Source organism: Carassius gibelio, chromosome A22 (assembly GCF_023724105.1).
Source record: "Carassius gibelio isolate Cgi1373 ecotype wild population from Czech Republic chromosome A22, carGib1.2-hapl.c, whole genome shotgun sequence".
Lineage (NCBI taxonomy): Eukaryota > Metazoa > Chordata > Actinopteri > Cypriniformes > Cyprinidae > Carassius > Carassius gibelio.
In genome coordinates, this window is record NC_068392.1 from 8,473,886 (window position 1) to 8,497,588 (window position 23,703).

The 23,703-nt window shown below is 35.0% G+C and overlaps 2 protein-coding genes across 6 annotated transcripts in view; one reads left to right on the top strand and one right to left on the bottom strand.

Moving 5' to 3' along the window:
• The window catches only part of LOC127943201 (epidermal growth factor receptor substrate 15-like 1), a 35,446-nt gene extending 17,067 nt beyond the window's left edge, over positions 1–18,379 (bottom strand). For 3 of the 5 annotated variants that reach the window (XM_052539434.1, XM_052539433.1, XM_052539437.1), the window contains exons 1-17: positions 18,199–18,378; positions 18,035–18,098; positions 17,801–17,907; positions 9,915–10,026; positions 8,495–8,536; positions 7,028–7,117; positions 6,900–6,947; positions 6,718–6,813; positions 6,575–6,640; positions 6,345–6,470; positions 6,156–6,215; positions 5,358–5,600; positions 5,117–5,274; positions 4,865–5,021; positions 3,604–3,666; positions 2,962–3,047; positions 1,143–1,215 (exon numbers count right to left, since the gene is read on the bottom strand). In XM_052539434.1, the coding sequence (XP_052395394.1) occupies positions 1,143–1,215; positions 2,962–3,047; positions 3,604–3,666; positions 4,865–5,021; positions 5,117–5,274; positions 5,358–5,600; positions 6,156–6,215; positions 6,345–6,470; positions 6,575–6,640; positions 6,718–6,813; positions 6,900–6,947; positions 7,028–7,117; positions 8,495–8,536; positions 9,915–9,941 (1,335 nt within the window). In that variant the 5' untranslated portion in view covers positions 9,942–10,026; positions 17,801–17,907; positions 18,035–18,098; positions 18,199–18,378. Of the gene's footprint in view, positions 1–1,142; positions 1,216–2,961; positions 3,048–3,603; positions 3,667–4,864; positions 5,022–5,116; positions 5,275–5,357; positions 5,601–6,155; positions 6,216–6,344; positions 6,471–6,574; positions 6,641–6,717; positions 6,814–6,899; positions 6,948–7,027; positions 7,118–8,494; positions 8,537–9,914; positions 10,027–17,800; positions 17,908–18,034; positions 18,099–18,198 lie in introns of all 5 variants that reach the window. The other 2 variants (XM_052539435.1, XM_052539438.1) reach the window with 1 other exon arrangement.
• On the top strand, positions 12,005–23,301 carry LOC127943198 (SCL-interrupting locus protein homolog). Its single transcript, XM_052539430.1, has 17 exons — positions 12,005–12,334; positions 12,574–12,651; positions 12,752–12,859; positions 13,473–13,588; positions 13,675–13,856; positions 17,700–17,941; positions 18,026–18,109; positions 18,255–18,341; positions 18,893–19,040; positions 19,355–19,464; positions 19,575–19,701; positions 19,800–20,633; positions 20,706–20,841; positions 21,097–21,298; positions 21,431–21,575; positions 21,682–21,968; positions 22,049–23,301. Exons 2-17 carry the CDS (start codon positions 12,575–12,577, stop codon positions 22,770–22,772), a joined length of 3,609 nt encoding a protein of 1,202 aa, XP_052395390.1. The 5' UTR covers positions 12,005–12,334; position 12,574; the 3' UTR covers positions 22,773–23,301.
• The last annotated feature ends 402 nt before the right edge of the window (positions 23,302–23,703 follow it).

Genomic DNA, 23,703 nt, shown 5'->3' on the forward strand with positions numbered 1-23,703 from the left:
ATGAATTACTCCGGGATATTGGTTTGTTTTAACTCAGAGGGAGTGTCATCTGTGGATTAATGCTTATTGGAGACGCAAACCATTTAAAACGATTCAGTTCGATTTGGTGAACTGGTTCAAAAATATCCAGTTACATCGAATGATTCGTTCACGAACCGGATGTGACAAACTGTTTTGTTTTGAACTCTCTCACAACAGACACTGAAGAGAAGACAATGCTGAATAAAGTCATAGTTTTTGCTATTTTTGGACCAAAATGTATTTTCACTGCTTCTAAATATTCTAACTGACCCTCTGATGTCACATGGACTACTTTGATGAAGTTTTTCTTACCTTTCTGGACATGGACAGTATACCGTACACACAGCTTCAATGGAGGGACTGAGAGCTCTCTGACTAAATCTAAAATATCTTTAACTGTGTTCCGAAGATAAACGGCGGTCTTACGGGTTTGGAACGACATGAGGGTAAGTTATTAATGACATAATTTTCATTTTTGGGTGAACCAACCCTTTAAGGGTGCCCTAAATTTTTCACACAATATAACATTACATCTAAAATATTATGTGCTACTATTTAACTGTTAAATATTTTTATATTTGTATTTTATATACTAAATGTTTTCTACATTGAATATTTTAATAATAATAAAAAAAATTATAATACAAATAATAACATTGATTTATTTTAGTATATGAATATATTTATGAATGTATTTTTAAATATGAGTAATACTAATAATTTATAAGTACATTTTATAATCATAATATAAAGAACAATACAATTATCTATTTAATTGTAGTTATAAATTATATACTTTTTGTAATATTTTTAAATTAAATTAAAATCTGAAAATCTGCTAATGATCCTTTAGGTATACTTATAATTTATAATTTATCACTGGCTAATAAAAAAAAAAAATACTTCAAAAATATCAACTTTACATACACTTTTATATAATAATTATATATTTGTATATATTTTTAGGATATAATTATAATAATAACAATAATAATAAAAATTACTTATAATAAAAAAAAATTAAATATATTGTATATAATCCTGTGAAGTGAACTACATCTTATAATTGTTCAAATAAATGTACTGTATACTACTACTAATAATAGCACTGCCAGGTTTACCTGAACCTCTGTGGTCTTGTGTCTGATCGCCTCCTCCGCTTCTCTGATGTCTTGTTCCAAAGTGTATTTCTCTCTGTTGAAATGATAGAACAAGAGACACAAAATCTTTTATCAACTGCTGGCAACATTCCTCATACCTGCCTCCTTCACACACAAAATCTGTCACACACACAAAACAAAAACCCTGACAGCCAAGAGAAGGTTTTACCTGAGTGTGTCCCAGTGTGTGAAAGCAAGAGTGCTGAGGCAGCATGAATAAGCAAGTGAAACAAGAGATTTCGTAAAGAAAACAAACACGTTAAACGGACACTGTGAAGAGGGGAAGGAGGTCAGATGAGGATTTTTTTAGGCAGAGGGAAACTCATCCAGCACCAAGGTCTCTCAGGTACCTTTCCTCTTTCTTTGAAGGGTGTGTGTTAGCATGAGAGTCAGTTCAGGGTCATCTTTAAGGCAACTGTTCAGAAAAGGACAAATATGCTAGACTTGAGACCCTTTAATACTGCGATTCCAGAAAATACACGGGTAATGTGTCCTGGCAATTGTTCCCGGGTCACTAGATTTTGCACTTTCACACTGCCAGTGATTACCCGGGAATATGTGCGTGCGTTCACACACAACCCGTAAAGGTCCCGTAAAGACACGTGACATCAGGATATTACGTGTAATTTACGAGTCGAAAACGTTAGGCATGTTAACTTTTACTGAAGCTGGCAAACGATCTCAGATTCAGCGCGGATAGTGAGGAGCTAACTGATCTCTGCTTCATTACAGTTTGCACATATTTTTTCATCGCGAACGTTGATCTTCCTTCAAAACACCCGGTAAAAGAGTCGTGCGATAACGTGCGCAATTACTACAACACAGCATTAGTTCTGGCTTTTGTTCACACAGCGCTCGTTCCGGGACTGCACCCGGCATTGTTACTAGGTCCCCGACCCGGGATCAGTCCCGGAATCAATCCTGGGACGTGTTTGTGTTCACACAGAAGGCGACCCGACAATGTTCCGTCAATTTTTTCAGTCAAAAACTGAAACGTAAAAAAATATATCTCCAGGCTGTAAAGCAGTTTGTTTACAATACACAAATACTACCTAAAAATCGGTCTAAAAATATAACCTAACAAAATAGTCAGACTCTGCACAGCTGCTGATTATTTAATTTTTTTGCAGTACCTAAGAGGAATAGTTAAAAATACTGTTTGCTGTCTGTTGTGTTTATTTTTCTGAGTATGATTCAGAAGAATTCAGAGAACCAGAAGAGATTTACATTTCTACACAAGGACAAACAGTTATTAAAACGCTTTACCTGCTTGCTTTCACAAGTTCAACAACACTTAAAGAAATCAAAATGTTTTAAATATAACTTTACACTTTAAAAATACTTTTATAACACATTTATTAAAATAAAATAAACATTTAAACTTGTATAATATTAACACTACATATTTTTATATATTATACATTTACATAGTTTTATAAATTTTTCAAATATTTTTTAAATAGTTTTTTGTATTTTCTATTTAATTTTTTTAAAAGGTTAAGTAATTTGTTATGCTTTTGACATTTTTTTTTTAAGAATATGTCAAAAATATTTGTTTAAGATATAATTTTTGTGACATTACATAATGTCTGTATGGTCACTATTAAGTCCTTTCTGAAATATCTTCTAATTTAAAAAAAATAATAATATCTTATAAAAAAGAATAATAATAATAATAATGCAAAAAAATGTGTGTGTGTATATCATAATTAAATAAAATTAAAGAAAAAATATTATATAAATAAAAGTGATTTTTTTTAATGCCGGTGTACTGCATTACCTCTGCAGGTGAGCGATCTCTTGACTTATATCGTCCAGTTCTTTAATCCCAGTGAACTCGCCTGAACCCACAGAGCTGGAGCTGTCCTGTATGAGGAGGTCCAGCACATTAAATCAGTCCTGCTGCATCTGAACCACACATAAGCACAGCACCACACACACAGAAGGGTAGAGAACACCAAGGAGCCACCACACGGGAGAAGAGACCAGCTTGTCTTCCACCTCTGCTGTTCAAAACATGGGGAAGTCAAGACACCGCACCATTTCACAGCACTGGATCCGTCACAAATGCTTTTCAACTCCCCGTCTCCACTAACCCACCATCAAAAGCATTTGTTCAGGCTTTTCCAAACACTACCTACCCAGAACTTGAACATTATTGCCTGATTTTAGCCAGTGATAACGGCATAAAACATCAGCAGCATTGAAATGTGGATGGAAAGGAACAGAAGATTGTTTGGTAAGCTTTTGGAGATGTTGTAAACTGTTGCGCTTGTGATAAGATGTTAGTGGCTCTCTTGATGTATTGTGAATGTCTACTGTCATCTACGTCTAGGGTTTGAAATCCTAGCAGTAGAAATACGACAAATGATACTCAAGTTGATATACATTGAATGAAAGAACAAGGAAAGGGATTGTTTACCCGGCGCATCTCAGTCAGTGCGGCCATGTCAGAGCCTACTGGTGTCATATAACCCGACAAACTCTGAAAAAACAGGAAGCGCTTCAAATGAGGGACAGTAATACAGCTTCACATTACATTACACTACTAAAGGTCTGTATAGTAAGCAGAATAGTAGTAAATAGCTATTTAATTTAAGTGATATTTTATCAGGTCACATTGCTCATTATTCGTTTAATGTACTGAAGATAATGTGTAAATCAAAAAAAAACAAAAAAAAACACGATGCTATAAAAAAAAAAATATTTAAATGATCATGATTTAATAAAAAAAAATAAAAAAAAATGACATTTATCTGGACATGATGATTTTTCCATTACTGTTTTAAAGTAAAGAGATTTTGTTATCAGAATAAAACATATTTTCATTCATGTAATCAATTTAATATATTATGACAAATTGAACATATGTTTTGTACAGACATTATTTTCCTAGAAAATATACAGTATTATTTTGGATTATTAATACTGTATTATTGATTGTGGGGTAAAATATGACCAGGTCAGTGCTGGTTTAATGTGATGGTACTTAAATAGCACAATTAATAATTTTCATGAGCTATATTTTTTATTTTCGGTTTAGGTTTTATGATGTTGTTTATTCGTCTTTTTTATTTATGTGTGTGTTTAAAAAAAAAATCAGTATTATAAAAGAAATTGTATTAAATAATTATTTCAATTTTATTTGTATTTTTTTATTGTATTTAATTTAGTATTAGTAATTTTTTTTTATTTCAACCTAACCCGATGCAAAATTTCTAATTATCGTATTAATTTTCATAAGATATTTCTTCATTTTCGGTTTCGGTATTATGATTTTGTTTATTAGTCTTTTTTATTTATGTGTGTGTTGTTGTTGTTGTTTTTTTATTCAGTATTATAAAATAAATTGTATTTAAGTTTTAATTCTATTTTATTTATTTTTTTTATTGTATTTAATTTAGTTTTAGTAATTGTTTTTTTATTTCAACCTAACCTAACCTATTGCAAAATTTCCAATTTTCCATTCAAGTTTACGTTTTATATATAAATTTAAAACAATATATATATATATTTAAATGAATGAAATAATCGTCATAATAATTTTTTATGGGATATTAAATTTTTACAATAACAACAATGGACAAGGACTCTTCATTAAAATAATTTCTCAGATACTGCTAATATATTATATCCCAGGATGAAATGAAGTGTGCGGTGATAACTGTGCTAACGTGTCTTACAGGTCCCGGTGTGCTGCGTTCAGACGGTGGGATCATGTCTGGAGTCAGAGCTTGTGGAGGGTCCATGCCTTTGCTCACTTTCTGCTGAATGAGATGCATGGCTAAAGAGAACTGCTCACGTGTGAGTTTGCCCATTTGCCTGGTGTCCGCCAAAGCCCTGACAAAGACAACAGAGGAAGTGATAATTGTACCAAACACAACAGGAAGTGTAAAGAGAAACAAGTGTTAGACGAAAGCACATTTAAATGGTACCAAATATGTGCCAGGAGGTTCTGAGAAAGGCCGGAATGCATGAAGATATCTTTAACTTCTTGGCCGCTCACAAAGCCGTCAAGATCAGTGTCTGTTTTGAGGAAGATGTCGTCATAGCGCCCTCTGTCTGCGACTGGTACCACCCAGTTTACTGAATGCTGAAGATAAGAGTTAAAAACATCAGACCCTCTTCAATTCGTCTGTCCAACATTAACATGGAGATGCACCAATAAAACTGCACCTGTGAGGATTTAATGGTGTGTTTTGGGGACAAACTGCCGGCGCTGTTCAGGGAGTTCATGCTGCCGTGCGAGGGTGTCGAGCGCAGGCTGTCTTTAGGTGGCGGCGGGCTGCCTGGTAACACTGGCACCATGCTGGACAGGGACCCTGAGGACTTCTTCCTTTTGGATGGAGGGATGAGAGAGGAGGGCAGGACTGAGGGGACAGGCTCCTTTTCCAGGGCGCGGTACACCAGATGCATAGCCTGGACAAAAGAAGACGTTTTTAGATGTTTTAAGCTTACACAGTAACTGTCTACCATTTTTTTTTTATATATAATACATATACCGTAATAATTAAAAAAATTAATACATTTTTATGTGCATGTGTTTTAAATATTTTAATACACCATTTCTGTGTGTGCATTATTAGAAATAAAAATATAGAGTATAAAAAAATACATATATATAAAAAAAAAAATTTATATATATATATATATATATATATATATATATATATATATATATATATATATATAGATAGATAGATAGATAGATAATTACATAAAATTCTAATTTTAAAATACTCTTATTCAAGTCTTTTAATAATTAACTATAACATTTGGATGTTCACGGGTCTCTGACATTGGTTAACATAATAATAATAATAATAAAGGTTAAATAATAACAATAAAATATTTCTTTTTTTTTAAGTGTTTCATTTTGATTGATGTTATTTTAAAATCATTAACCTCAATTTTACATTTTAATGATTATCATATTATCTTTTACTTTTTTTATTACAAAAAATGATTACTCACCACTGCAAACTCATCTTTGTCCAAGTGTCCGTCTTTGTCTATGTCACTCAAATCCCACACCTGATCAGACAGTGTCATTTAATACTAATCATTTTATATGAAATTTCTTTAGAAACATTTTACTAAATCAGTTGTTATGCATTTTATTATAAATATTAGCGTAATTTTCAGTATCTATTGAAATCTTACCTTTCCGAGCACATCCACAGGAAGTTTGGAGTTTATTAGTACCGGTTTGACCTTCTCACCGGACAGTAATCCATTCACTGGGGCAAGACTTTCAAAAATACCATCAAATTTGCTCTTCTCTTCAGACTGAGAAATAAACACGAAGAGGGTTTATAATAAATACCCATACAACCTTTAGTTATATGTAGTGACACTGAGAAGCTCTTAGGATAACAATGGAAATATCTTACCCGCACCGCCCAGAGGCTCTCATTGGTTGATGTTACAGAACTCAGTGATGGACTACCTTGGTCCTTCTAGAACAGAGATCAGGAACCTGTGAGCTCATACTGCTGGGAAAACTACGATATCGGATCTCAGCACTGACACTTACGAATTTTGGAGGGGGAACGGGGAGGTTTAGACAGGAAAGGTTGATGTCATGTCCACTCTGCGCACAGGCCACAAGTCGCAGAGCAACGTAAAATCCCTGAAAAACAAACCGCACGCCATTCAAGTCAGCACGCAGTTTCAGATCCCGACTGATGCTCTGATAAACCATGACATTTCCTTTACCTGTTTATCCAAAAAACCTTTGCCATCCGGATCAGCTAAATCCCAGATCTGAAGAGACGCAAGCAAGAAAATTACAGATTAGGAATATCCAAGCATCATTCCGCACCAAGTTTTACCCAGACACCAACCTTTCCTAGTGTGATGTCCGGCAGGCCTGATTTCTTCAAAAACAAGGCAGCCTCTGTAGGTCCGACCCTCCCGGTGTTTCCCGGGTCCACCTTAAAAAAAACACACACACATAAAGATAATGAAACATGACTTTGTGTAGAGCCCGACCGATTATTATCGGCTGACATGAGCCCGTCACAGATATATCGGTATCGGCATATATGCCACAGATATGCCACCAATATGACATTTTTTTTTACATAACATATAAGGCAGATAAAATGCTTGTAAATGGTGTAATTACTTAGTTTGTCCAGCAGAGCGTGCTCCATTGTTTGCTATTGTCGACCCAGGTCACTGTAGTGACACCAGCCAACGCTTTCACTTCAGTAAGGAGGTCTCTTGTTCGGGCGGCAGCGGACAAGCAGTCAAGCGGTGTCTTCACGACTCAGAGTCAAGCCTTGTCTTAGCGCTAAGTTGCTAACTAGTTTGTGAAATACATAACTTACTGTAAAATTAATAAACAGTCGCCCAATAAGTTTCCCTTTTCAATAAAGGTCAGATATAAACATTGAGCCAGTCCCTTAAATCTGCCATGTCACTCGTGGTTATCACATCGTCACATCACATTTCCTAAGTCAGCATAGTTTGTCAGTGCAGTCAGTGACGGAGCAGATTGAAAAGTTTGTATCTTTCTGCAGCCCAATAGACAAGAAATGGTGGAACAATGTCTCCAATGACTTTCACAATGAGCTTATTATACTTGTTTGCTACATCAGTAGGTCCCTATGATTTCTGTGATGCAATCCAGTCATAAAAACGGAATTGACTGTATAACACGGAATTTTTTGATGAATAAATCTTTTTTTGATTCATTTCTGATGAATAATTAAAAAGCAGGTCAGTGCATTTAAATCAAATACTAGTGTCTGTGAGTATTAACCTGCAAAAAGACTATTTAAATGTCAATCCTCATGTTCATTTAATGACCAGAAAATACACAATGCAGAATTTGTGTTCAGTGCACTGATGCCAGACTCATTTTGGATCATAAAGTTTATTGTTAAATTGTTAAATACGCTTCCTCCTTACATATCTTTGTCACATCATTATAAGTGTTTTATCACCACATTTGAGTGATTGCAAAAAAAACTGTTTATGTATTATATATATATATATATATATATATATATATATATATATATATATATATATATATATATATATATATATATAAATGTTAATGTAAATACTGTATTCTATATACAGTACCAGTCACACAAATGGACACAGAAAGTGTCCAAACTTTTGACTGGTATTGTACTTTAATATAAAGATAAAGAATATCGGCTCCCTAATATTACTTTCTAATATCGGACCCCAACAACCCATATCGATCGGTCTAGCTTTTTCTTTCCAAAAAAAATATTGAAATATTCTAAAAACAGATCACTCTGTGTTGTTCGCCAACAGAATTATGGCCTTACCTGTCTGTAAAAGTTCTCATATACAGGGTTCCCGCTTGACAGCTAAGAGAGCGAGGAAAAAAAAGAGAATAATAATAATAAATAATATTATTTAATAATAATTAGTATTATGATTAGGTAAAATAATGCACATCGCTGTTATTCTTTACCTAAATTGTTGAAAATTATTAACATTAATTGAAAAAAAAGAGTATAAGATTGAAAAACTTTCTTTAAGTAGTAATATATATATAAAAATAATAAATAAAAAATGATTAAACATTTATCTACAATTTATCTACATTTATCTAAAATGAAAACGAATATTAATATAAAAGTAAAAGCTAATTTAAAATATGAATAACTACTATAATATTAAATAAATAATGCTACACACAATGCAATAATGCAATCAAATAATGCTGTTGATGATATATATATATATATATACACACACACACACACACACACACATACATATATATATATATATATATATATATATATATATATATATATATATATATATATATATATATATATATATATATATTCTAATGTGTTGTGCACATGACAAAGCACAAAACAAAATAATTACAAATGAACTAGAATTGAAATAAAAACTTAATATAGTAAAACCTCATTCAAAATATGAATAACTACTGGCATGAATAAAACCAAATATAAATAATACTACAATAACAATGATAAATCCAATATTATCAAATAAAAATTTACATATAAATAATACTCAACAATTAAATTCAATGTAATAATATTTTACGTAATACATTTTTTTGCATTTCTTCCCATACGTGTTGTGCATACACCTGTATTTAATATACAATTCAATCCGTTGCAGTTCATAAGGCAGTACAGTGAGATTACTGATGCTCGCCGCTAAGCTAAACTAGCGGCTCAACATCCGTTATCATGTACAGTATGAGAGCTAACATCTATACTATAATGTTGTTCATTACCATATTGCACCTTGTCCTTGAATTATTGTTCTATGAACACATTCTGCAAGGATGACTTTATACGTAAAGCGCCCTGACCGTTAGCGTTAGTTTTTAGCGCTTATGATGTTCTGATATATTGCGGCTAGCTATTTGCGTTCGTTAAACTTTGTTTACTCCTGTATTTCTCATTCATATATATGGCAGTTATCTTTAAATGTTCTTGATACTGAATGTTTATCGATAATTATACTAAAAACGACATAGTTATTTTTGTATTTTAAAACAAGCATGCGATTTAAAGCGAGCTAATAGGTTAGCAATCTGAGCCCGATCTACGAGGCCCGGGAGATTTTTGCTTAAAATGTCGTTAAAACGACCCGGTAGCGCATTCGATTCGTATCTAATACTTAGATTTATTTCTCTATGATGACGTTTTCCCTCATTATTCCTTTGAAATAAGTGTTTTTAGCTGGTTTTACCTGAGTGAGGGTCGCGAGGGCTGCCATCTTTTCCCTGTTGCTGCGGAAACGGAGGGTGAAGGAATGAGGGGGGGCTCACGGAGATCGGAATGTTCATCCATTCATAAACACACTAACAATAATAATAATAATAATCAGTATTATTGTTATTATTATTATATTAACAATAAATAACAACAACAATAAGAACACTAAGACAATACCAATAAAAATATTAACAAGAATAATAATAATCATCATTGTTATTGTTATTATATTAACAATAAATAACAACAACAATAAGAAGAGGAATACTAACAATAATAATAACAACAAAGATAATAATAAATGTCTTAATGTTAAATAGACATATTTAAAATAATAATGAAAATAAATAATAAAATAAAAATAATAATAAAAATAACAAAATCACATAACTAAATTATTGAAACTATAATTAAAATGAAAACTAAAAAATATGACAGTAACAGTTAATATATAATTAAATATTATACTTCTGTACTAAAATAATATTGGCAATGCAATATAATAATAATGTACGTAATTAATATTTTTTATTTATTCTAATATGTGTTGTGCACATAACACTATTTAGACAATATATTCCATTACAATTCATAAGAGACTATGTCAAGTAAAAGTAATGATAATAATAACTTACAAACATGTATAAAAGCAAATCACAACTTTAACTTAATCAGTAATAAGGTAAATTAATTACAGGTATTGCAGGTAAATTAGAAGGTTTTAATGCAGTCCTCATTTTTAAGTAGAGTCCTTACCAGGTCAAGAAAATGTGATCATATTACCCCAATTTTACAGTCTCTGCACTGGCCACCCATTAAGTTTTGTCAGTTACAAATTATTATTACTTACCTATAAGGCCCTAAATGGTTTAGCTACTGCATACCTAACTAGCGTTATACCATGATACAACCCATCACAGCTCCCTAAGGTCACAAAACGCTGGACTTTTGGTAGTTCCTAGGATAGCAAAGTCCACTTAAGGAGGTAAAACTTTTTCGCATTTGGCTCCCAAACTCTGGAATAGCCTTCCTGATAATGTTCGGGGTTCAGACACACTCTCTCTGTTTAAATCTAGATAAAAACGCATCTCTTTCGCCAAGCATTCGAATAATGTATCTCTTAAATTGTGACTGAAGTTGTATCTGATCAAATGTGCATTCTTCTTTAGCTTGGGTTAAACTAATTAATTTTACTTTGTTGGAACAGCAGCTATGCTAATTATGTCTCTATTTGTTTACACAAGCTCCAGTCTGGATCCAGAACACCTGAGAAGAGATGATGCTGACCCTCAGAGGACCCCAGATGATGCTAACCCTGAATCAACAATAGAACTAACAAATATTGCTAGTATTGATTCATATAATAAATAAATAATAAATATTGTAGTACAAAATATTTATTTTCTGTAAAGTTGTTTTGCAATGATTTGTTTTGCAAAAAGCGCTATACAAATAAACTTGAACTGAACTGAACTGAATTAGTTGCTTAAAGGATAGACACTTTTTTTTTAAACGCAATAACATTTGGAGAAACTTTAACAAATCTATACATATCAGTAAATAAAACAGTCATATAATCAAAAAAGTATGATTGTTTAGTGATCTGACAAGCTTTAAACACTTGTCACTAGGGTAATAATTCACATTTTGACCCATAGTTTAATAATAATAATAATAATAAAAGCTATTCTAAATACATTAATCTTCCCTTCCAATGAAACTACAACGATTCAAATATAAATGTAAATATCAGAAAAATCTTCTTAACATCAGTAAATTATTTTTATATTTTTCAAGCAATAAATATGCCATTTATATTTTTATATTATCCTTTCATGATCATCCATTAAATCAGAATAGCATTTTATTAAAGGTATCAAAAACAGTTTAACAATATACTATTACTATTCACATTCTACAGTTTTTGTATTATAAACAGCCTCAAAACACTTAAAGTTTTCAATACTAAGATAAATTCTAATATTATCGACTCTAGCCATTCAAAAACACTCCGCAAGAAAGCGGGTCCGGTTCCTCTCTTCCGATTGGTCGAGCGCCCCCCTCAACTGGATTCCTATTGGTTGAGCCGCCCTTCTGCAGCGCCCCGCCATTGGAACCTGGAAACAGCGCCACAATTTATTTTCGAGTTGTTGCCTTTGCTGAATGCGTCCGTCTTGTATTCCATTGTTTATTGACAACAACTGGTTTTCTCAATTTTCTGACAAGCCGAACGAGTTTAATTATTAACTCACGGGTCGTTATACGCGGCTTGGCGCGGTTAATACCGCTCGAAGGACAGTTTTAACATTTCTGGTCAGTTTCCACGCTCACACCCAGCAGTGTTCCGACTAAAACACGACGAAGGCATGAGCGAAGCGTTCAAACTGGCTAAAGGTAAGATATTATATATCCTACATCAGTTATAATAAGCTCTTGAACCATATGTTATAGGTTTTCACGTGTTTTAAGTAGAATTGCCATGTTAGCATGTCAGCTAACGTTAAGCCACATAACCTGCTAAACTTACAAAAATACCATAACTGAGTGTCTGAGACGTTTTGAAAACGCGTTATTCAGTGCTAGATCGGATTCATTTAATCTTTAGTTCATTAAAAAAAAGCTTATTTCCACAGGATGAATCGCGTACAGGTGGATTTTAAAGGGCTGCCAGCCCACATATTGGAGAACAGTGTTAGAGCAGAAAACCTCAGGTAACTAACTAACTTAGGTCTCATGCATTGCACTTAAAACTCTATTTTTAAACTTTTATTATTATTCAATGAAAGTAATATTTTTGTTCACCTTTTTAAGGTCATCGGACAATGTCCTTACTCCACTGTCATTCCCAAAATCTAAAGTCTCTCTCTGGGATCCATCTCCCAGTGGTGATGTGGTCAGTCTGCATTTCTCATATTACAGGTAATCTTCTGGATAAACCATATTTTTCATTAAAGTGGATGTCACTATCAAATGATATAATAATTACTATTATAGTATTCGTTAATAGTTTAATATTTTTAATTGTAGTAACTGTTTGTTTGTCATGTTTATTTTTTATATTTTTATTTAGCTTTAATACATTTTTATTTCAGTTTCAGTGATGGTGAAATGATGGTTTTGCATTTAGACTGTGTTTTCTTGAATGATGCATATCACTGTGCTTATTTATAATAAACATCTCATTTTGCCAGCACATTTTCAGTCTTGCAACCCATCCAATTTTAGTATTGCTATAGTATTACAGTATTAATATTTTGAGTTTTAATTTACATTTTAGTAATTTTATTATTATTTTTACGTTTAGCTGTTTTTATTTGACCTTTTTCCCCCCAGTTTTCAGTTGATAATTAAAGTAATTTTAGTACTTCAACTTGTTGTGGAGGCAACTTTATTATTATTATTTTTTTTAACTAATATTTAGTTTTACTTAAAATTTTATTCGTTTTAGTTAATAATTATGTCTGATCTGATTATTAAAAAAAATAATAATAATTATGGCTCAATGTCCTCTGTAACATTTGGTCTATTTCAGGAATCCGAGACTGTTACTTGTGGAAAAGGCATTACGATTAGCTCACCGTCATGCTAGACAGACAAACAAGCCTCGGTTTTTCTGTTTCCTGCTCGGCACACTGGCAGTAGACAGTGGTTAGTATTTAGGAGGCCTGTATTTGGAAATCCTATAATCATTGTTAATATCATAATAATCACTAACAAATATTTCCTTTTCGTAGACGAGGAAGGTGTGACGATAACCCTGGATCGGTTTGATCCTGGCAGAGAGCAGACGGGATGTCCTGGGAAAGCTCCAACTGCCCTTCTCCCCGGAGACATCCTTGTGCCATGTGTATTTGAAGCCCAGCATGCTCCTGGCATCACGGTGCACTCGAGGGAGGATTTGAACATCTCGTTTAAGGTAGTTGATCTGAGAAATACTGACAGCACATTTGAACTTATAACGGTCAGGGCTCTTTCCTCTTTCTGTGGAAACGTATTGGGGCGTACTGGTAATTAACATCACCCTGTAACCTGTCAGTAACAGCTGCCCTGATTGGGACACTGTGCTCCTTAGAGACAGGTGATTAAGTGTGTTGCACTGCTCCCATCTGGTGTGGTTTCCTTGGTTTCTTAATTTGCTTTGAACGGTTCTTAAATTAACCATGGATGTGTTATTAATATAAGACATTTTGACAATTGTATTTATTTTTAAACAGTTTGGGGTTGTTATGTTTAAGTATTTTGGGGCTCATACACGGTGCTTTAAAGTGCATGAAGTACTTGAATTTGACATTTTAAAATTAAAGGTCTGGAAAACCCTTGAAAATAGTAATATTCAAGGTACTTTGAAAAAGTGCATGAATTATTAAAAGACAATGCATATATGAAATAAGGGTTTCATTTTTTTCAGTAAACGCATCTTGTCACACAAAATTAATGCTGCACTTGGTCTTTGTAGACCTTGTGGAGCCCCGCCCATTTTCAGCACTGCGCTTATTTTCTTTTGGTTCATATTTCCACAGTATTTATGAATGAACCGCTCTCCTTTTAATATCTCTCTGGTCTTCTGACATTTAAGGCATCTGCTTTAAACAATACGTGCACACGGCAAGCCTCTTATTTACATGATGTAAGCATAGCTTGGTTTCTCTTTCTATGTTTTGTTCTTAACAGCTTACACTCGCTTCGGTTGAGCAGTCATTAAATACTGTTCTTGTAAATACTTTTCAATATGTCCTAAATATACCTGTGTACAATTTACTATTTACAGCGAAGCTCAACATGGTCCTTCGCAGTGGTCAAAAGGATTTAAACAGTGAAATTTGTATTGTCTCTTTGTAAATTTAAAGATGTGGAGTCGGATGGCAGTTTATTACCACATGATAGTGTTTGTCAAGAACCACTAGGTAATTCAACTGGGGATTTTTACACGAGTGGTGGGAGAAAAACACTGACATTCTTGATTCAGAGAGCAATAAAATCACAAACTAACCCCTGTAAATATTGAAAATACCTTACATACCCATGAGAAACCATTACTGTTCGAATACGGCTATAGAAGCAAACAGAGCGATCGCAAAAAAACGAAATTCTAAGAAAAAATTCTTAAGATGTTTTTTGTGCTTCAGGAGTTCAGCAACGCTAAAGATTTTTCAGTGGTTGAAATTTTCACTTGCCCTGCCAATATTTTTACTGGCCTTGCCACAAAAAATAAAATAGTTGCTGTTATCATTGTTTTTGACCCATGCTACCTTTTTATTCTAATAAATAACCTTATGTCACCCAAATTTAAATGAAGTTAAATAAACAGTCCTTAAATATACACAAGTGATCAAATTACAAGTAATAGCACCATTGAATATTTAGAACAAAGATACAAATTAAATGTTTCTTTACTGGGAAAATCAGCAGGGCTGTATTAGAATGCAAATTCACTCTCTGACAGCAGGAGGCGCTTATGGAACAGCAGTAATACAGCATTTCCTTGGTTACCGCTGTAAACAAAGCAGTGCTATCAAGCATTCAACCTTTAGCCAAAAGAGCGAAACCACTAATAATGGCTAATGCTTCCGCTTTGGCAGTACATGGGAAAAGAGACTAGAAGGATGAATGTCAAAGAAGGAGAGGCTTCACTATGCTGAATAAACAGCTTTTTAGAGGAAACGACTTATAATTTAATGTATTGACAGCCTATCGGCTAATCTTAAACATGTTTTACACTCAGCAATACTTTTGGACTGAACTATTTTTAGAGTTTACACGGAGCCTGTACGTTTTCAAAGACACATCTCTGTGTGTGTGTGTGTGTGTGTGCTGTATAGAAAACAGCGCTTGAGTACTGAATGGAGTTGTTTTTTGAAAGTGACGTGACATGTGGCCAAGTATAGTGACCCATACTCTGAATTAGTGCTCTACATTTAACATATCCAAAGGACACAGAAACCGTGAAAACACACCCGGAGCAGTGGAAAGCCATTTATGCTACGGCGCCCGGGGAGCAGTTGGGGGTTCGATGCCTTGCTCAAGTGCACCTCAGTCGTGGTATTGAAAGGTGGAAGTGAATGTTGTATACTCACTCACTCCACCTAAAATCCCTTTGAGGAAGACTTCGCGTCTTTCACACTTAGGACAGTCCTTATTGTCAAGCCCAGCGCTTGTTTCTCTGGAAGTCTATAGAGCTATTTCAAAATGCTATATTATCTTATTTCATTGTATGTGACTCAGCTTTTATTGTGGGAAAAGAATCAATCTGAATGAGGAAAGTGATAACTTGATAATAATCTTTCGATGGTTTTGGGGATTTCCCCTGACCAGGACTTTGATCTCTTCGAAGTGATTCAGCTTCAGATGTGCCCTGGAGCTGCTATGCATGTCAGTGTTGTTCAAAGTTTAAATAATTCCCTTGTTTACCAACCAAACTTCATTTTAGCACAGGGCTGGGTATCAATTCAGATGTCTCTATTCGGTTTAGATTGCCAAGCTCTCGATTCAATTCTCAATTTAAAAAAAGTTATAATAGTTACATTCAGTGAATATAGTTTTAATACAAATGCTATTGATATGTCTAAAAATGAATTTTGAATGGTGAATTTATAATAAGAAATAGTATTTAGTATTTTAAACAATTTATTTTTTATTGTACTGGGTCCTTTTTTAAACTAATAGGGCCATATAAAATGTTCTTCTTAAATTTTCTGGTAATCAGATGAAGGCATAAAACAATTTAATTTATTCTAATCAAATGAAAAAAGGGTATTGTTTGGCAAACAAAGTGCTGCACAACAGAGGTTTACGGTTTAAAAAAAAAAAAGTGATTATTCCTTTTAAAAATAAAGATTTATTAATATGTATTATAAGTAGTAGCATTGTTACATTGAGTCTTAAGACTGCTAAATAGTAATATATTTTTGACCGTTTCTTCGCGTGAAACCAAACTTTTATTTTGACTGTTTGCCATGAGGAACTTGCAGTCGCTGTGTATGTGATGTGACGGTAGTTTTGTCAAATTTTGTCAAGAGAGATGGAGCCAATTCAGTAGATGGGGATTATTAGGAGGCCATGATTTACAAGGGCCAATAACAATGTAACCTTTACTGAAGTAGCTGATATATTTTAGGACATTATTAATTTTACCAATATTTAAAGAAGTGGACATTGCATACTTTGTATGTGCCTCATTTATTTTTGCCATTTTGTTTTATTAGTATATTTTTATTTATCTCTTTATCTTTTTTAGAAATTAAAAGATAAGATATTGTTTGATAAGTGACATTTCTGATTGAAGTCCTTGAAAACCAAAAAAAGTAGAGCTTAAAGTCCTGGAATTAGATTTTAACATTACAGTGGAGTAATGACTGCTGAAAATTCACTTGTGCTTTCACAGGAATCTATAAAAAAAAATGCCTAAATTGTATAAAGATTTTAGAATGTTACTGTATTTATAATCAAATAAATGTATCCACGGTGAACATCAGAAACCTGCCCCAAGCATTGTATATTTCAAATGTCATCAAATAAATATTAAAAGTAATTTAAATTATACATTTATTATGTGAATATTAATATAAAATTCATATTGTAATTTTAATATTTAAATCTTTTATTTAAATTTGTTTTCTTTTTCATGAATGCTTATTTATTTTGTACTTTTAAATGGAGCGAATTAAAACAATGTTTTTCATTACAGCATTCTCATTTTAAATTGATGTATGTTGAGATTATATGGTCAAACACTAATGCTTATTTCTGTGTCTCTTTCCAGATGCTTCAACATTGCTGCTGCAGTAAAGAGATTCTGGAGCTGTCCAAACTCCTCACCTTGCGAGCTCGTCTCAGCTGTTCTGAGAACATGGACCGACTCACCTTTGACCTGTCCTGGGCGGCTGTCACTTTGGCCTGTATGCTAGATGCAGTCCCTGTCCGGGCAGTGCCCATCATCCCAACCGCACTGGCCAGGAACCTCAGCAGCCCTGCAGGTGTAACCCAAAACAGCAGGAAACGTGGGTAAGGAAGCACTTCTGTTTCCTTATATAGCCATGTTTTGTTCTTGAAAGCTTGTGTTTTAAAATGTGACTCATTCTGTGTCAGGTTTCTTACCATGGATCAGACCAGGAAACTTCTCCTCATACTTGAATCTGACCCCAAGGCTTACACTCTCCCTCTAGTAGGAATGTAAGTACTTTGTTTAGAAATGGGGACTTTCTTACCGCTTTATTCAGGCTGTAGGCAGGTATTATAATTCAGCCCTATTAGTTACATACTTGGAGTCCTGCAAGATGTTCAGAGTAGGTGTGTAACAGTTGTTCTCCTGTGGCAGATGGCTGAGTGGTGTTACACACATCCATAATCCCATTGTGTGGGCGTGGTGTCTGAGGTACCTGCACAGCTCCGCCCTCCAAGACAAGTGAGTCTCTCATCCATCTGCTCTCTTGCTCTTGTGCTCCAATAAGTCAGTTAAAGACTAAATTAAATGTTGTTCTGATTAAAAAAAAGTTTTTTCTTTCATTCAATTATAATAATTTAAATAAAAACATCTGACCTGAATATTCAGATTTTGTAACTATGAAATATTAAATTATAAATTATATATTATAAATCATTTTAAACTCTTACAAAATATCTGATTTGAAATGACATAAAATATTAACCAAAGGTATTGCATCCCACTTTTCATGATGTAGTCAAATGCTGATCCTATTATGAAAAAATAAATGAACTAAATCTTCATTCATTAAATTGAATATATTTATTTTTATAGATTTAATCATCTATTTAGGAAAGTATTCTATTTTTAATATTATTCTATTTTATATTATAGTTTTAATATTATTGCTTGAATTATTTCAGCATGTTTTTGTTCAAGTAAATGTGATCTCTTTCTTGTTGCTGAAATCTCTGAAAAAAATATTTTTATTATTATTAAAATGAAATAAAATTCCGGGCTTGGGTTTCCAGAGTGATGTCGGAGGGAGGTGCTTTCCTGGTGGTTCTGTATTCCCTGACTCACCGGGATCCCGAGTTCTACCAGTGTAAACCATGTGTCGGACAGCAACAAATGAGCTTTCAGCTGCTCACCTGCACAGAGTCATTCATGCTGTACAAGGTAAGCCTGTCTATGTCTTTGTTCTAATCAAATTAAATATGAATAGGCAAAGGTCTATAGGAAACATTCCTCTCCTCCTCATGCAACCTGTTCTACTGTGAGTTTTATACAGACAAATTATTTGCTTTTGTTAAAGAATTCAATATTGTGTGAAGAATCATATTTCAGATTCTTAAGTGAATTTCTAGAGCAGTTGTGTTTTCACATTTGATGTGAGCCGTCTTTGGTTTTAGAGTTGTTGCTTAGCTAACATTCTTTTAGCATTGCATTTACTTTTGTTCACCATTAATTTGACTATTAATTTTCTGATACAGAATGTAGAGCCTGCAGAAGGACGGCCTCTACAATTTGAGCTTAGTGCAGAGAACCAAAATCAGGAAACCGTGTTGTTTGAGGAAGTGCTCTCCCAGACTGTTTTAACAGGGTACAATCTTTTTATTTCTCTAAAAACTTTTTTAATGTGTTCTGACGGAATACAATATACCAAAAAAGAAAGAGGAAATATAACACACTATATCTACTTTGACTTATTAGGACAACTCTTGCAGCATCTTCAGCTGCTCTACAGAATAAATTGTCGATCAGTGATCATGACTCGGGTGTAGAAGATGAAGACCTCTCCCCTCGGCCGTCTCCAAATCCTCATCCTGTCAGTCAGCAGGTTTGTTAACTTATGGCCTTGCACCCCTGATGTACCTCTCAATTTCATGCAGGATAACTTCTTACCCATTAACCTCCATTTAAAATATTTTTCTTCAGACTAGACGTGTTCATCCTTCAGTACCAGAACTCTCTATGGTATTAGATGCCAGCTTTTTGGATGGGAGTGTTGTTAATACACAAGACATGACTCCGGTTTCTCGTAGCCTTTCAAATGTCCAGCGGAGAAGCATTAGCCCTGCCCACCAGGGCCTCTCAGTCATGAGACCTCCAGAACAGGGAAGCGTCCCTGGACCTCCTCCAATCCGAAGACCACTAACTCCCATCCTCTCTCAGCCAAAAAACAAACCACATCTAAATCCAGCACAACAGACACCACAACCCAATGTGAATCGTAAATCCTTGCCCTCAATGAGAAGAACAAGAGAAGGCTCATCTGCATCATCGTCTTCATCGTCATCCTCTTCCTCAACAAGGAATGCTGCTTCGCCCAATGGCTCTTTTCATCAACAAAGGCAGAGTCCTTCCCAAGGTTTCCTGACCAAACCCCAGCCAATTTATTCCGGACCCCCAACATCAGCTCACAGTGGTGCCAGAAAGAGTTCAGCAATGCCTAGCCAGACCCCTATTCATCATCAATCTCAACACAGGCTCTTCCATAGCACCCCAGCTGCCAACCCTTGCAGCTGCTGCACCAACCAACCAAGTCACGTTCCATTGTATCAAAACAACACCTGGCAAGGGACACCATGTGCCCCCACAGTCAACACCAACAATGGTTCTGCTGAGCAAGTCCTGTCCTATCAAACCCAGTGCTGCCAAATCCAGTCTAGGCAGGTAGCATGCCTAGACACCCCCATGGGTCTCCTTCCTGCTGATGCTTACAGGATGCTTATGGATCAAGAGCGTCAGTTGAAGCTGCTTCAACTCCAGGTTTGTATTAATAAGGCCAATGTTGTATCGTTGACCTGTTGTCACATGTTGTTGACAGACTTTCCTTAACAGATTCAGAAACTTCTTGAGTCTCAGAGCAAAACACCTCCAGTAGCATCTGCAGAACATGATACTCGGCAGGAAAGAGACAGTCAGACACCCACATCTCCTCCAAAACGAACAAGTGTCAGTGTTGCTGTAGGAACAGGTACTTTGGAAGCTTTCATGTTTTTGAATTTGTAACTAGTTCCTTTCAGTATCATGACATAAATGAAAATAAATTTAAGCATTTAGCAGACGCTTGTATCCAAAGCGACTTAGTGCATTCAGGCTAACATTTTTTTACCTCTGGGAATCGAACACATAACCTTTTGCACTGCTAAAACAGTGCTCTACCACTAAGCCACAGAAACATATGACACATGACAGCATATGACACATTTGTTGTTTGCTTGTTTTTTAGGGGCTAGCTTGTTTTGGAATACCTCCCAGGAGGCCTCCACACATGGGGCCCCAAGTCTGGATTGGCAAACTGAGATCGAGCCAAAGTCTGGAGGTCAAAATGACAGTATAGTCACTTCCAGACTCGGATCTGAAAATGCATATCGTTACACTGAAGAGTGCAGTCCAGGATCTCCTCTACAGCCAACATCTCCAAAACCCAAGTAATAAACCCTCTGATGACCCCAAATGAACCTGAAATTAATGCTAAACCAATTTTAGCGATTTTTAATTTTCATTTCTGATTTATTAACGAGTGTTACACTTTTTTATTTTATTTTATTTGTCTTTGGCAGCATGTCATCTGGTTTCGGAGCCCATTCGTTTCAGAGTCCAGTGTTGGGAGAGAGTGCAAGCATGTATTATAACTCTCAGTCACAGAGTAACGATCCGTCTGAAATGCGAGAAATTGAAAACCCAAGATTTTACCAAGAACTACTGGTATGGCCCAGTTTTTATGCTTTAGTTATAGTTTCCACGTATTTTAATTAGAAAATGATGCATTGTGAATGTTCAAACCAACTTTATGACTCAATACCTGCTGCAGGGTCGGGTGCAAAGTCGTCTACAAGACTCCGCAATTGTGGAAGAAAAGGTAGAGCAAGACATACAGAGTGTCCCAAACAGACAAAGTCTGTCTCCTGTACCACTTCAGTCTAAGAAATCACTGACATCTTCCATACCCCAAACTCAAAAAACGAAGCACAGATCCAGTCCTCCAAATCAGGACCGTGTCTTAAGTGCAACATTGAGACAGCTCCAACAGTTCGGGGTGAACATAAACTTAGACTCTGCCCAGGAAAAGACGACACGCGCAACTGTGGAAAGTGCCAGGTAAAGACGTAGTCAATGAAGGATTATTTTATCAAAACTATTATTTAAAGTCTTGTTCCTAACATCCTTTTCCTCTTCAGTACCCTAGCCTGCATTAACCCAGAGGCAGTGATTCCAAGACTAGCTCTTTCTGAGCCAGTGGGGACCAGCATTTGGGGGCCAAGCGGCAGTGTAGACCTTAGCCTTGAGGCCAATGCCATTGCACTTAAGTACTTAAGTGACTCGCAACTGTCAAGGCTTTCATTGGGCGGTCAATCCTCCGGGCCATTTCCAGACCCTAGCGCGGTTCTCTTGAGAAGACCCGCTGCAGAACAGAGCAGCGTTGGACTCAGTATACTGTCCCCCACCAATATGTCTCTAGCTACCTGTAAATACATGAAGAAATACGGACTTATAGAAGGAGAAACAAGCAGTGAAGAAGAGCAAGAGGACACCGTCCAGGTAGACTCAGCTCTCGGGTGTTCTGTACAGCATGAAACGTCCAAGTATGTGAGCGTTGATCAAGACCGTGAAGACCAGAGCACTGCGGTCCTCAAAAACATTACAAACAAGCCAGTCTCCAATCTCCACATGTCTGCCATTGACTCTCAAATGCAGTTAATTCTAGACTTGCGGCCCAAAATGCAGCTGCTTATGTGTGGCGGGACAAACCCGGAGAAGGAGAATGATGCAAAGAACGGTCTGACTCAACGCAGGTCCCCGCAAACTGAAAACCAGAGGATACAGGAAGTCACGGAGCCTGAAGGGTCGGTGGGAAATTTCCTGGATCTGAGTAGGTTACGCCAGCTCCCCAAGCTCTTCTAAAATGCATCATAGGGGTTTTCCAAACAGATCCCTTTAACACACAGAAACCGCTCATCAAGAAATGTCCGGTTGTTTTAAACCCACCCTCGAAGATTTATCTTCCATTGTTTGTTTACATGGTTTAACACCATTTTATTTTTAAAAGTGTACAGACTATTTTAATTGAAAGCTTTTAAATGTTTTGTAGTCTGTAACTGTTCATCTTGTCACCTAAATGTTATTTCCTTTCATATGCAGGGCTTCATCTTTTTTACGTGTTTCTGATGACTCCTTGTGTGTCATGTACAGTATGAGTAAAGTGCCTTGTATGAAGTCAAGTGACTCGCTTAAGGCAGAATTTTTTTAGCTTTACTAATTTTAACTTACAAAATTTTGTCTTGTTTGTGCCATTACTTGATTTTTACCTCAAATTTACATGAACAGTTGCAGAGGGGAATTACTGTTTGAGGTTTTATCCTTTTCTGTTTTGTATGTTCTTTTTAGATGACTACATGTATGTGTCCATAATTAAATTACGTATTCTATTTTATTTTGTTTTGAGTTTTGTTACTGACCATCACATCCTTTTGTTTCTCATAAGGACATCTAAACATCTCAAACTTGTTATCTAATTAGACTTGCCAAACACACCTGGTGACAAAACCACACAAGTTTACATAATAATATCTAGGCCAGAATTGAGGTAAGATCTTTTGACTTGGGCTAGACAGAAACCACAAAGAACACCCTAGCAACAGCATACCAATGAATTAAACATTACTTGGAGTGCCTTAGCAACCGCATTGAAACAAACATGTTGGATTCAAGACTTTAACATAAATAAGAGCCATTATGTTAATGTAGACAAAAGCTCAGACACGTCAACATCACTTCAGTTTCTCACTCTGCCCACAAAAATAAAGAGGCTTCTAGATAATGGTATGAGTTTTAA